Consider the following 15,186-nt stretch of genomic DNA (forward strand, 5'->3'; position numbering starts at 1 on the left):
TAAGACTTTTTGGTTCTAATTATATGTGAAGGTGAAGTCCTTTGGAAAACATTGTTCTAAAGAACAGATCTCACAATTACTGGAGCCAACTGAATTCTTCCCACGTCTTGAATCACTTTACTTTGACTCTTAAAATACACGAGGAAATGAAATACACATTGTGAGTAAATGCACTTTTTTCCTTCTTCTTTTTTTCCTCTTCTAGATTTCCCTTGTTTTGTGTAGACTTCTTTCGGAGTGGATCAGTTCCAGAAGGAAAAGGTGTTGGGTGCTGAGATTGGATCCATCTGGGAAGATGGGAAGTAAAGCTCTCCCAGCTCCAATCCCCCTGCATCCTTCCCTGCAGTTAACTAACTACTCCTTCCTGCAGGCCGTCAATACCTTCCCTGCGGCTGTAGATCATCTGCAAGGGCTTTATGGACTAAGTGCTGTACAGACCATGCACATGAACCACTGGACTTTAGGCTACCCAAACATGCATGGCATCACCAGGTCCACCATCACTGAGATGGCTGCAGCCCAAGGCCTAATGGATGCCCGTTTCTCCTTCCCAGCCCTTCCCTTTGCCACACATCTCTTCCACCCCAAACAAGGAACCATTGCCCATGTAATCCCAGCTCTGCACAAAGACAGACCAAGGTTTGACTTTGCCAATTTGGCCATTGCTGCAACCCAAGAAGACCCACCTAAAATAAGTGACCTTTCAAAACTGAGTCCAGGAATTGGAAGCCCTATCTCAGAGATCAGCAAGTTATCTCCAGACCGAAAACCTTCCAGAGGGAGATTACCCTCCAAGACTAAAAAAGAATTTATCTGCAAATTTTGTGGGAGGCATTTTACCAAGTCCTACAACCTGCTCATCCATGAAAGGACCCACACAGATGAGCGGCCCTACACATGTGACATATGCCACAAAGCTTTCAGACGACAGGACCACCTCAGGGACCACAGGTAACCTCCATACCTCTATCACAAATTTACCAGCACTGGATCCCAAAGGGTGTTACAGACCTGCTATGTAGAAGATATTATTTCTGTGTTTGAAAGGGGCAAAAGAAAACTCACTCACAAATATTATACACCATTGGTTGTTCCATTAAAACTGATCTAACATTAATCTCCTTGATTCCTCCCTCTGCCAGCATGTTTGTATCATACTGGCACCTGAATATGATGGCTACTCTCATTATTAGCTTTTGTGGTGCTAACAAACTAATTAGCAAGTATGTGTGAAGCTTAAAATAACAGCCCCCCCTAGGTGTAGCAATTTTATGGAGTCTGTGTACTAAAGGTCACCGTGTTCCTATAATTCAGTAATTAGAAGATCAGGAACTGGACTGAGAAACCTGAGAACCTTGACAAGTCTATTCACATTGGCACATCCCACCTTTACTTATTTTTAAATATTTTACAGAAACTCTCCATCTAGAGCCTCTGGAAGCAACCATACATTATATTCACCTCTGTGAGCTTTACCTAACATAGCTAATATTAACCCAAAATGTATTTCGACAGTAATGTTGAGCCCTCTATTTATGAATATTAACCCATTCCGTTGCTGTGATCATACAGCGCTATAAGCAAACTAGAAAGAGACCCCTAGGGAACTAGAAAGAGCCCCGGCTATATCTGGATAATAAGTGCACATTTTGCAGGTCTGCATTAAACTTTCCTCCTTACCCCCCCCCCCCGTGGACTCATATCTCCGATATCACAAGGATAAATCATGATGTTATTGTCAGCATTGTGATCTATGTAATATAGATACTATTTTACCACCACTGAGTTATTTACACATCTTGTAAAAAGTCCTGTTCGCTTTTACTTTGTACAGTTGTACCCAGGGGTGTATAGTTTTGCCTATCTTTAGCAGCCCAATACTACAACTCTCATCATACCCAGCATATGTATGTTCCTTTTTAGATTCTGGTTGCTGTAATATATAATTAGTGCAAATACTGGCTGAGTAGGATGGGAGTAATAGTTTCCTCCATTGGGAGTGCCAGAGGGCAACCTATCCCTGACATGAAGGGAAAATTATTACAGCAACTTAAACCCTGACGATTTATTTACAGGAGCTGATGAGATTAGACTTTGTGTGAAGGTCGGTGTTTCTGTGCAGTTAAAGTGACAGATAAAACCAGGGCTATATATAATGTTTACTTGACACACCGGTTTACTCTAATCTACTGCTAGAGAGGGCAATCGGGCTTTGATGAGGATCACTGATCTGTTTTCAAGTGACCCTTTCTGGTTAACCATACACAGAATTGCACCAATATTCCTTTGCAAGAAGGACAGTCCTTGCACACACGTAACGTGCCCCCCCCCCCCGGGACGCAGATAGTTAAAGCTGGGGGTTAAATTGTTTTAGGTTATCTCTAGAGATTAAAAAATAGTAGGCGATTGATGTGAGTAATGTTCTTCATTGCTGTTTAAAAACCAAACCTTCTTATCGATTTGCAGATACATCCATTCCAAAGAAAAGCCTTTCAAATGTCAGGAGTGTGGGAAGGGATTCTGCCAATCCAGGACCCTGGCAGTGCACAAAACCCTACACATGCAGGTGAGGGCAAGACACCATATATATAATATGTTTTCCAAACTAGTCATTATTTTAGTTTAAAATGAAAATCATCATCCTTTCCCATTGCTCCTGTGTTCATAGTCTTTAAAGGCCCCTCAATGCACATTCACTGGATACAGCGCCTAGAAAAATACTATGTACAATCATGGTGTATATTATTCTAAGAGCAGCACACGGGGGAATCTTCCTGGAATACACATTGAGCGATGTGTCTTAATTATAGGAGGGATAATGTTCTCTTATTGTTTGGAGGTAAAGTTGTATTTTATGGAGGTTATAAAAGGAGCAGGCAACTGGCCCAGTGCAGATCTGGTCTAATGTATTACCCTGTGCAAAAATAATAACAAACAAAACCCAAATAATAATAATAATAACAATAATCATAACAAAACTAATGTTATTTGAATGTTTCCCTGTGTCTCATTATATCTGCTATAGACCAAAACAAAAAATATATATATACAGAAAAAGGAAAGAGGTGTGAAGGATTAATCCTTTGCTTCATTCAAATCTGCACAGGAATCGCCCCACAAATGCCCCACATGTGGAAGAACGTTTAATCAGAGAAGTAATCTGAAAACTCACCTTCTTACCCATACAGACATCAAGCCCTTCAATTGTGAGCGGTGCGGGAAAGTATTCAGGAGAAACTGCGATCTCCGGAGGCACAGTCTGACTCATAGCCCCAGACAAGACTTCTAGAGCCAGACCACAATGATCCTGGCCCAGGGGCTTCCTGCTAACATCCAAAGACTTATGGCCCTTATGGACTGGACTTCTTCAAAGATAACTCCAGACTGACTGAAGGCTGCACTTGCCTCCTGTACAGATGTTTTGTTTTTCTTAAAAAGGCTCATTTTAGAGCTTGTGTAAATAACGGTATTTTTTTTTATTATTATTTTTTTGTCCAGTTTTGATGCACAAATGGTACAGACTTTTAAAAGAAGATACTTTGAAAAATGTATTTCAGAAAATAAAATCATTTTTTTCAAAATATATTTATTCACTTAATGTATTTCTGGTCTCTGCGATTTTGTTTAATAATTGCCTTTGTCTTCAAAATTGAATATACCAGCAGAAAAGTAGTAATTATATATTAACCCTTTAAAGTACCAACTTAAGTTATCATTTGGTTTTGAAAGGGTTAGCTGTGTAGGAACAGTATCATTATCCTATTTGTTGCAGAATCCATATGACTATTGTTAACCATTTGCTCCCTTCTTGCATCCAGCGTGTTAAACAATTCTTGCAGTCTAGGTTTAGTTAACAAGGTTTAAAGAGGCCAGTGGTAACTTGTAGCCAGTCAGTTGTTATTTTAGCCATCCGTGAAATCAGTGTAGACCTTCAACATTAATAACTTATTATAGACAGCAGCTTAAAAGATATAAAACAGCTGTCAGATGATATTGATACCTTTTATAAAACAAGATCCATATTTACAGGACAAGATACAGTTAATTGCATTTAGTGATACCTTTTTAACAACTTCAACATTTACACTCTTCTACTTTCCTACACATTTTCTTGAGCATTCTTTTTAAGATTTCAAATTGGTATAAATAATTGTAGCTGCTACTGTGAAAACTTAGTATTAAGTATACATGTACAATGACGTAAGCATCGGAAAAATATTTAGGGGGGTCTTGGTAATTATTAGGGGGTATAAAATGGAGGTGGGAGTGAATCTCTTCTGAAACTCACTTATTTTAGACGTGTCTGCCATTGCACATGTATGGTGGGATCTGGATCCCTCAGCAGTTACTCTGTGTCGGTGCTGCAGACTCTCACAGCTCCGAATACTTTAACATGACAAAGGATTTAGATTTCAGTTTATTTGAGAGGTGTATGTTTTATTTTGTCCCCTGGGTATTCAATGTCTATTCCATGAAAATTTGGAAACACAGCAACAAATACAACCAAGATTAAATCTGAACATTATGCGTCTACAAATATTGGAAGGGTAAACTGGTGCAATAAAAAATATATTAGAAATACAATTCAAAAGAGTGAAAAAGAAATCAAGAGACGAAAGCACTTGTAATATAAACCTGCAGCTGAGGTATCCTGAAAAGATTCGATAGTGTGCATGGTGGGTTTTACATGGGATCAAATATTTTACCTGCTTTACAATGTGCTCCTGACATTGCCCCTGAACATTTAGTCGCTTCTCTATACTTTATTTTAGATATTTGCTGCATAGTTCTGAATCACACATAGTTCTGGATCACGAATAGATCTAGACAGTGGCTCACAATTATTTGAGTGAAATAGAAAATAATTTCCACTAAATTTCGTTAGCAAGATTTTTTTTTTATTAAAAGAATACTTAAAATAGTTAATATGTAACAATGTTAAAGGTGAAATATACATTGGCAAAAACTTAAAGAAGACGTTCATTTATATCGATGATTTTTTTTTTAATATAAAGATTAGGTTAACAGGATGTTTGAGAGGAGGGTGTATTTATTATTTAGCAACTTTTAACACAAACCTTGAAAACAAAAAGCTATATTTTTATATATATATAATCAACCCAAGTTCCGAATTTTAAAAGAAATAGTTATAGAGTTATTGTGATTTTTTTTATTCAAGCAAGAAAACACCAATTTCATTAAATATGTTCTAATTTAATTAATTTGCAAGTAATTTAAATAACACATTTATTGTATATAATGAGATTCTATTTAATTCTGTTTAAATAAGGGTGCGCGATACAACGCAAAATAATAGAAAAAACCCTTCATATTACGGAATTATCTGAACAGCTAATAATAATGTCAGATTGTAAATTTAATATAGTTTGCGTGGGGGAGAATCGTGGCTGCGTGGGAAAGAGCGATTAACGGTCTCGCCCTGTTTTTCACTCCCGGTGGTCTTCTCTTCACTGCCCACGAGCAGATCCCGGGATAACTGCTTTGTCTTAATTATTTAACGGGGTTTAAAGTAAGTGGGGAAATAAGGATCAAATTGCTATGGACATAATCTGTGGCTTATATATATTTATTAAGAGTATTTATTTAACAAGAGCGATATTTCACGAAAAAAGCTCGAGAAGCGCACACGCTTATTTTATAATATTTAATACTTTTTTCGTTTTCTATACTTTTCTATATTTTTCGAGGAGTATCCTGGAAATTATTTTTACATATTACAAATAGATAAAACATGATTTCATTTATTTGTTAAAATTACATATCAACGAAACATGCCTAGTAACGTGTTCTATGATTGAGGTGAGAAGAACTAGAACGTGTGCAAGAAAACTTAATGCTGTCATTTCAATTATTATTATTACTTTTTTTTTAAACTTAACAAGTTTACAATAATCAATTAGTTGTATTGTCTGTAAATGTGGAGATGTTTTGTTTTGGGCTGAGATTATTTTGTAAACATGGAGGCAGAGGAGGCAGCGGAGGCAGCTAAACTGAGCTGACAATGGCTGAATCACACAGTGAATTATATCCATTTCAGGTGAGAATACATCTGTTTAACCCTTTATGTGCCTGTCTAAGGCTTTATATTCCGAATGTTTTAAAAGGACAGTGTGGGTTGTGGGTTCCTGTTGGCTAGCTGGGAAGCATCTTTGTGTTCCAGAAATATTGCTTCTGCACTTTATGGAGATGATGCTAGAGTGTGCTATGTGAGCTTTTGAGTATTTTAACGTGCTGTCACACTGTGATATACACTCAGTATGTGACCATTATGGTTACTTTGTCACATAGAGAGGGTTCGGATGTGTGTTGCTTAGAAATATTCTCTATTTATTTGGGTTTATGGCCCATTTTCTCCAGTTTTATGAAACCAGAGCAGATTCCTTGTGTTCCTTCCTAGATGGCAGCCATACCATGTTGCATGATGTTTGGCAGCATCAAAGCTGTCAGCGTTTGAACACCCTCTCAGGGCAGAGGTCAATTTATGTAATTGTCCAGCATTACCTATGGGCACGGTTTCTTCTACTATTATATGCATATTATTTAATTTATTTTATTCATGACACTACTTATCGGCACTGGATATAATTTTTATGCACACACATACATAAAAAAAATAATAACAATCTATTGGTAATTTCCAAAGTACTGGATACCAGGGGTACCTAATTATAAGGATACATATAACATAGTGACATACTAATACAGAAGATGAGAGCCATTGTTTATGAGTGCTTGAAATTGCAGGGAAAAACACAATAGCTCTTATGAAGACTCGAATGGAATAAAGTACAGCTTGTAGACAGCAAATAATGCTCCAGTTGGTGTAGATAATTCCCTTGAGACCCAGTCAGCATTTCTGTAAAAAAGAGCCTGCCTGTCTAGCACAGGATTCTGGGAGTAGTAGTTCCACAACAGCTGAAGTGTATCATGTCAGCCAAGGAGCCTGACCCTCCTTCTGCCAGAATTGGGTTTGCGGTGGCTACAATATGCTAAGCTGTGTTAGAGGCAGAGCTTTATTACCTTGATGTCCCAAGAGAAGATGGAGTCTTTAGTCGTAGGTGATTTCAAGCTTTTATTGGGCCAACACAGAAAAAATATAGAATCTGATAAGCTTGCAAGACCTCAGAGATCCCTTTTTCAGAGAGTTTGTTTCCATCACATATCACAGTTTCCTCAACATTACAAATATATTTTATTTATCAGAACGTAAATGTGATAATGAAAACATTGTATTTAAGAAGTTTCTATGCATTTTAATGGTTTCAAAGGAAAAACAAATATACTCAGTCCCCTTTCCTAATGAAACCTTATTAGGTAGCCCCAAAGTCCATACTGTTCAACTACAAAGCCCATGATTCTCAGGTAGCCTTTTACCAGGATACACCGGCTGGCTGACCTTCGGAACAGTGGCGTTAATCTGAGAAGCTACCTGTTGGCTAGCTCTGAGTATATCTTATGTAGGTGATATATCAGGGTTATCAAACAAATAGTCTGAAGTAGAATTCCATCAGATATACAATCTGGGCAGTCGTCGTAAATATACCATTAAAATACTTTGATCTTTAAGGCACATTAATTCCAGTAATCCTGCAAAAGCTTAATGACTGTGTGGCATTGAACAGAAGGAGTGTAAGGAGATAAGGTTTCTGGTTAAGAAGTCATGTCAATTGCTCTGAGAGCAATAGCAATTCCGCAGACAATTCCAAGATTTAGCCACCAAGAAAAAGTGGAGCTGAGGAACAAGTGCAGAATAAATCTAAAGTAAATATGTTTCTGTACTATGTATTGTGGGCCTTCTACATGGTATTGTGAACCTCTCTAGACATTGTATATAATGTTATAAGAACCCATAACCCTTTACTACATTGGAGGAGACACATGTCTACTACCTTGGGTTGATCAATTTTTAATACACGTTTTACTATGCAGAGTATAAGTTATTAATGAAATGATTATATATATATATATATATATATATATATAGATAGATAGATATATAAAATATTGCATTGAAGTAGTGTCTTGCTGGTGAGAGGCCTTTGGTATTGCAGGAACGCACAACCCAAGCAGATCATAAAGCGTGGGAGAAAACATAGAAAAAATTTGAAACCCCTGGATGGCTACTCCCTAAGATCCCTTTAGGAAACATGCCCACAGTGGCTAATGGGACATGTCCCGTATGCTTTGTTTATTACGCCTTTCTCCATGAAATTTGTGACCCTCGCTATTTCACATTTAAAGGGGATCTGCCACTTTCCCCAAATCCTAAATTTCTGTACACCGAATAATCCCATACAGTACTGGACCAATCACGTGCTAGCAGCTTGGGCGCTACCCTTTTGTAGCATGTCCCTCAGGTATACCACTCGTCCGACAGTAATTTATTCAATAAATAAAACCAATACAAACCCTTTTTTTAAATCCTAGGGTCTTGTTCATTTTTGAATAAGCTGATGCACCTCACTTGGAGTTTTATTCTTCCATAATATATTCTGTATCTTCCTACTCCTTACTTCTTTACCTTTGCTCCTTTATGCTGCCTTTTGCTTTAAATCCATACATTCTACATGTCCCGTTCTCGCTTTCATTTACAATTATTGATTTCTTATATCTCCTATCAGAATACCTTTCTCTGTTTTTTATTGAGACCCAGGTTTTTACTAGTGCGAATACGGAGCCAAACCTGGTATAAGCCAGTCCTCAAGTCCCCAGATATTTCATGTTTCATCTCTTTTTCCAATAATGTAGACAGTATTCTTTTATGCATAATACTTCTTTGTAATAAGTAGATATTATTCTATGAAACTTGGCAAAATGTACCCCAAACCTCTTGGACAATCAATATCCAATCGCCTGAACTGTAAAATTAAATTAAAGAGAAGTTAGTGTGTCCCACGTGCTTGAAATACTGTCTGGGTCAAGGATCACTTTCATAGATTAACGTGTTGCTAGATAACACAGAGCTGGTTTTGCTATACTGAGCTGATGCTTTATGGTAGTTCTAATAAAGTCCTTTCACAATAGACTTTCATCAGTCAGAGTGTCTAACTAGGTGATTAAGACTGAGATATTCTATAAATTACCACATGCAGTGTCAGGGTGCTAATATGCATCTGCCTTAAATAATTATGTATAAAAAAAGAAATAATATGTTTTCAAATGTATTTTGATATATTAGTAGTAATTGGTGGGATTTCCCTTTTTAAATTGGGGCTGATATCCTTTGAACTTTTCACAGTCCTGAGATTGGCAAATATCGATATGTATAAACGTCTATATTGTGTTTGTGCGCATAAGTACTCCATGCAAAACACTGCAAAGCATAAATGAATTGTTGCTACTAAATCATTAAATCATTGTTAAGGGGCCACAAACGAAGGAAGAATGGCTACCATCACAGGATATCACTGGGTTATGATTATTCTTTCCATTATACATACATTTCATATGTTGCTGACCAGCACATGTAAGTCCTACTCCTGCAGTATGTGGGATGTATAAGTCCAAGAAGGCAATCAATCAGTAAGCATGCCACACACTGCAAGGCAGCACTTTACATGTGCCAGTCAGCAACATGTGAAACATATGTGTTTTGATATGCCTGCTCATTGAGAGCTTCCTAATTTATATCTTTTAAGCCAGGCCTCGACTGGCCATCCACCACACCAGGCAAATGCCCAGTGGGCCACCAGCCAAGAGCACTCCATACACAGATCTGCCACTCCATAATGTGCAGCGTGTCATATCCAGCTGTCGGCCACACTTACGTCATTTGGCGACTGCCTCGTCATTCCTAGCCCCGCTTCATGCTATACATATGCTATTTCTCTAAACTGGAGAACTATCAGAAAACATTATTTGTGCAAATGGAATTACTAAGTCCAACAAACTCCAATGCAGAACCGCAGCAAGTGATATTATAATGTGAATTAATATATAAATCACACCTTCTAATACTGCCTTTCCACCTTCAAAGGAAAGATGTGTATATGTGTGACCGAGTATGTTTTAGGATATTTTATAGAACAGCTGGCAATACAGTGTTCAATTGTAATTTTTTTCTGAATGTTTACAACAGTATCCACATAAAATTAAGGTATACAACAAAAACACTGGTAATTTCTTGAGTTTTTCATATTACAAAAGTGAAACTAGGATTAAATAAACATGTAACAAAAATGTGAATATAATTTCGATCTTGAATTTTTAAACTTCTCCAGGCCATTAAGAGGTTAATGTAGTAAAGTTACAGAAGCTTTTAAACAGCAGAAACAAATGGCATTAGGTAGATGACTAACTCAATTACTATAGGCAACCATGATTTTCAAGTGTCGGTCAGTATCCTTTTAAGCTGTTTAACAAAATTTTGCCTTGCAGACTACAAGGACCACTTGCGTGTCCAGTAATTGGTAGTTCATTTTGAATTTGGGATGTTAGCCCCTGGATTTTCTTTTTTAGGTGCAATTCCACATGTGGCCACAGGGGTGTCTGCAGTCACAAACACACAGGACTTCATGGAGCATGTTTGATGTGCTCCTCCTAGGTATTTTTGTACATGGATTGTTTCAGGTGTTTGGACGGTGGGGTGATGTGCAAACTAAATAGATTTTGAGTCATTTTATTTACAGAGTCATTTCCCCTCTCCTGATGGCTTCCACCAACATCACATTATACTCTCAGGGTCATACAGTCTGGATCTGACTCCTTCATATTCTAATGATTTAATCTGAGCACCCTGTTTGGGGCTTTTCTCACTGCTATAACACAGGTAACCTAATACAGAATGTCTTTACCTCCTGACAAGTAATGGTTTTGGCTAATTTGAATAATAGATTAATTACTGGAAATTGCTACAGTAGACAGCCTATTAAAGGGTTAATATTAAGAGTGTCTCATAGTCATCCTATTTACAAAAGTTCCCAGGTATGTTTCCCCGGATGCCTGATGCTGAAATCTCGGAAGCCCCGGGTGCTCTAGGAAGACGTGTAACATGTAACATTAAAGAGATACATTAATTAACATTAAATGCCCAATCTGAGATCTTTGATCTGAGCTGTTACTGCTGGATTACTGCGTCTGACTGTGATGTGCATCTCAAATGGCTTCAATTATTGGGTATTTCCTGTGCTATCAGCAAACACCAGGCCCGCTAATCACTTCTTCAGCCTCCAGACTAATTGAATTAGAGCGTCATGTATTTTACATAATACTTCCCATTAACCCTTTAAGCAATGGGGATGCAGCATCACTTTTAAGTACTTATTATCTGTAGTTTAAATTTGTGTCAATTTTAGAACATAAGACCAAAACACTGTGCGGTGCTATCATAATCATTAACCCTTTGAGTGTTTTCCAGGCTAGTTTTCTGAAGTTGCCTTAGTAACCGATTACACTTTAACTAGGGAGATTTATATATATATATATATATATATATATATATATATATATATAGGCTTTATCATAAATACCTAGTTTAGGGAACACCTTACATCCCATCACAAGCTCGTTTGAGCAGGGCCCTCCTCACCTGTTGTCTCTGTAAGTCGAATTGTTATGTTACATACTACTTGTTTTGTCCTGTACACCCATTGTACAGCGCTACAGAATTTGATGGAGCTATATAAAACAATAAATAATAATAAATACAGACATTAGTTATCACATATAGTGTTATAAGTACAATCCCACAGCAGGAAAACGTAACCCCACCAATTATTTCTCCATATATTCAAATCCAAAACTCTAGAAAGCTGTTTACCACGGTAGGCAATAGTAGGATGCTTTGGTGTAGTTATGTGCTAAGCAACATATAGCTATGGCTATATATTTTCAACTGAGAGATATTATATTGATATTTGCAGTACGTATTTAATAGATGTACAGCAATTCCAGCAGTACCCCAGAATTTCCATTTGTTTGCCTGTTAGGTCAGTACTTCCTTATCTGCATTTTATGTATAGTTGCACAATGGTGTCCCACTGACCTTTGGCTAGTCTGTTAAATAACACAATTTTTACTTAAGGCTAAATCAGCTATTTCTTAAAGAAAAAAGACTGTGTTTATGCAACGTCACACTGGGAGGTATATATTAACATCAGGGCACGGTCAATGAGCCCCCACAGGGACAAATGTATGGGGCTGTACAATGACTCCTGAAGAAGGCAATCCACATCTCACAAGGCAGTTGTATGCCATCTTGCCGAATGCAACTGGTTTGAGGATATTTGTTGTGTCACCTTGATGTGTGTGTGTGAAGTGTCACTGCATGCTTGTGGATATTCATGTCAAAAACCAGTAGTTGAAAAGTGGCAATACAGAGTAACCAAGATAATAGTTCAATCCGGTATATATTTTTACTTATTGGCCGCTTCAAGAATTGTCAGACCACAGAGGAGGTGGGGAGCTGGAGCTTTAAAGCTGCAGCTTCTCCGTAATGTAATTAATATTTAAGCTAACAAAAATTGGATTATTAGCTCTCAGGGTCCTCTTTGACCTCTTTCATTATAAGGCTGTCCTCTTCGTACAAGCGATCATCAGGCTCCTGTAGTTGCGGATCTTGCCATCCATGTTCATGCGTTACAGGAACATGAGTTAAAGTTGTGCCTGAGTTCCCTTGGTTCCTGTGTTCCCATGATCTTATGTTATCCATGTGTTCTCGCATTGACTGTCTCTCCGGTATCGGATGGGATACAACATAAAGTAACCGAAAGGAAGCTGCATAAAATAGAGGTGGTCAAATAATAGGAGCACATAAATGATCTAGAAATGTTATAAATGCTCCATAAAATCCTGGTTAGTGTAGACACATTTCTGTTGGACTACAAAAATATACACAATAAAAGGGTTCTGATAGCGGACCAGAATGCCCAAATGAGAGGTGCCCACCCTGCCCTGTTAGTCTTAAGTTATTACAGCCCATTCCTTTATGTTATCGCTTTACTAGTTACTGATCACAAACCTTTTCTTCCTGCCCATTTACTTGATATTGCCATTCATTCCTTACTTTTATGCCTTCAAATACATCCATTGGAACCATGTATGCGGCCAGGATTGTAAGCCTGTGAGCAAGACCCTTCTTACCCAAAGTATCGGTTCGTCTTAGTCTGCCAGTCTAAGTTTTGTTATACCCCTTGGATTTATGTACTGTAAGAAGCACAGCGTAAACTGTCTGCACCATATAAATAATAATAATAATAGTTATGAGAAGAAATCTAAGATACTGTTAAGATGCTTCAAATGCCTTTGCACACGGTGTTAAATATTAAAATAATTTTCGTGCAAATATTTTAATGTATGTTTGAAACATGCTGGAGTGATGTTAATGGTCAATAAATAAAAGGGAAAATTCCCATCTTATAACCATTTGATAAAAATATTATTATTTAATTCATGTTCCGAGTTGAATAACACAAGCACTCTGCTTCTTTAATCATTCTAGCATTAGGTTACACATGTACATAACAACCAAGATCAGTCAATTATTTTGCGTATTATGACACAGAAATATTAAATCGACTCGTGGAATCTTTACTCTGAATCGGAAACATTGACAGCATTAGATTTTGCGTCACACCCACTACACACACTTACGTAACCACACAAGCGTACATTTTGCTTTTCTATAAGGAGTAGGGTGGGTTGTATTTGTATTTGTGGGTTTTCTGTCCACAACGAGCCTAATAGATTTGCGGCAAGCAGTCATTAAATTCGGTGACTTGATAATGTATTCTGCATTAAGGACTTCAAGTAATTGAATATACTGTCGGTCGACAGGAATCTATGCTTCATGCAGTTCCACGTCACGCTACGTTTGGAAGCTCCTCATAAGTCTCCTGTTTTTTGGGGAAGAACAGTCCCTCTTCATTGCCAAATTCACCAGGCACACTTTTATGCCTTTTTACTGAGCTCTGTATTTCGGTAGGCATCGGGTGTCAGACATAAAGTGAATAACAATAGGTATATAAACCGTAGTCAAACATTGCAGAAGCTGAGCTTTGGGTAGGACCAGTTTTGACGTGAAGTTATCTAATGGAAATATTTTTTGCATTTGTCTTGACAACACATAGACAACACATAGAAATAACAATGAATCTAATATGACCTCTAGAGCCAGTATGGTGAAGAATACATGGAATGGCCTCCCAAGAGGATTCAAACATACATGTGATAGACATACGGCTATCCTGAATATTGAGCAAGACCAAGAAGCTAATAAATTCAGGTGTTTTGGAACAAATGTATTAGTTAATTTATTAATTAAAATATAATGTTTGTTCATTTAAGGGCTGGATTTACATTACTGTGAGGATGAACAATAAAAATAAATCATGAGCTGCAAATTCTGCAACTGTATCTGTCCCTTTATTATTCATATAAGTTGCAATAACTATTGTGCTTTAAATGGAAAATCCAGCACTGGTCATTTTACTATAAACTACCCTCTATAATTAAAAGTAGGACACCAATTTACACTGCTTTTTTAATGAATGACTTCATCCAGTACCAAAACATCCTATAAATTGATGCCCCTACCAGGGCTGTTAGAGAAGCTAATCTTGTTCTTTCAGTATAACAATATCTGCTTTGTAAATAGAGACTTATGACATCACAACTACAAAAAAACATTTAACATCACGTAGGAATCTTTGTGTTGCTTTCGTCAGATGAGATGACTATGTGGCACCTTCAGTATGTGGGCCATCATTACTAATAACAGTAAATACTGACAATAAGTAGAAAAAAAAAAAAAAAAAAAAGAAAGCTAGTTATAACTTATAACAAAAAAGCTGTGTTATCAGTAAAATAAGATTTATTTATCATACCCATTGTACAGTGCTATGGAATATGATGGCGCTATATAAAACAATAAATAATAATTTATGTGCAATTTGTGGTTTTAATGTATTGACAAAAATATTTCATATTTTGCAGTGCCTTCCCCGTGGAAGTTAAAGCTGATTTAATATTATTAGCGTCAATTCTATTCCACCATCTTGATAAAATGTCAGTAATTTATTTTAAATGATGTGGATTTGCAAAGGAAGCAGTTTTAGATTTGAACACCTGGATATACTGGGTTAATTAGGTGCCATTTGAATACATTTTTATGTTAGCTTTTCACTCTCACATATAAACAAAAAAATGATAAAGTGTTAAAACACAAAT

The 15,186-nt window shown here is 37.0% G+C and overlaps 1 protein-coding gene across 1 annotated transcript; it reads left to right on the forward strand.

The window, feature by feature from the left end:
• Nucleotides 1-295: 295 nt before the first annotated feature.
• LOC149305588 (protein odd-skipped-related 2-B-like) lies at nt 296-3,289 on the forward strand. The gene is made up of 3 exons (XM_089477428.1): nt 296-951; nt 2,467-2,566; nt 3,107-3,289. The coding sequence occupies exons 1-3, from the start codon at nt 296-298 to the stop codon at nt 3,287-3,289; spliced, it is 939 nt and encodes a 312-aa protein (XP_089333554.1).
• Nucleotides 3,290-15,186: the final 11,897 nt, after the last annotated feature.

This window comes from Sceloporus occidentalis, unplaced genomic scaffold, assembly GCF_023333645.1.
Source record: "Sceloporus occidentalis isolate IW3139 unplaced genomic scaffold, rSceOcc1.0.p SCAF_11, whole genome shotgun sequence".
Lineage (NCBI taxonomy): Eukaryota > Metazoa > Chordata > Lepidosauria > Squamata > Phrynosomatidae > Sceloporus > Sceloporus occidentalis.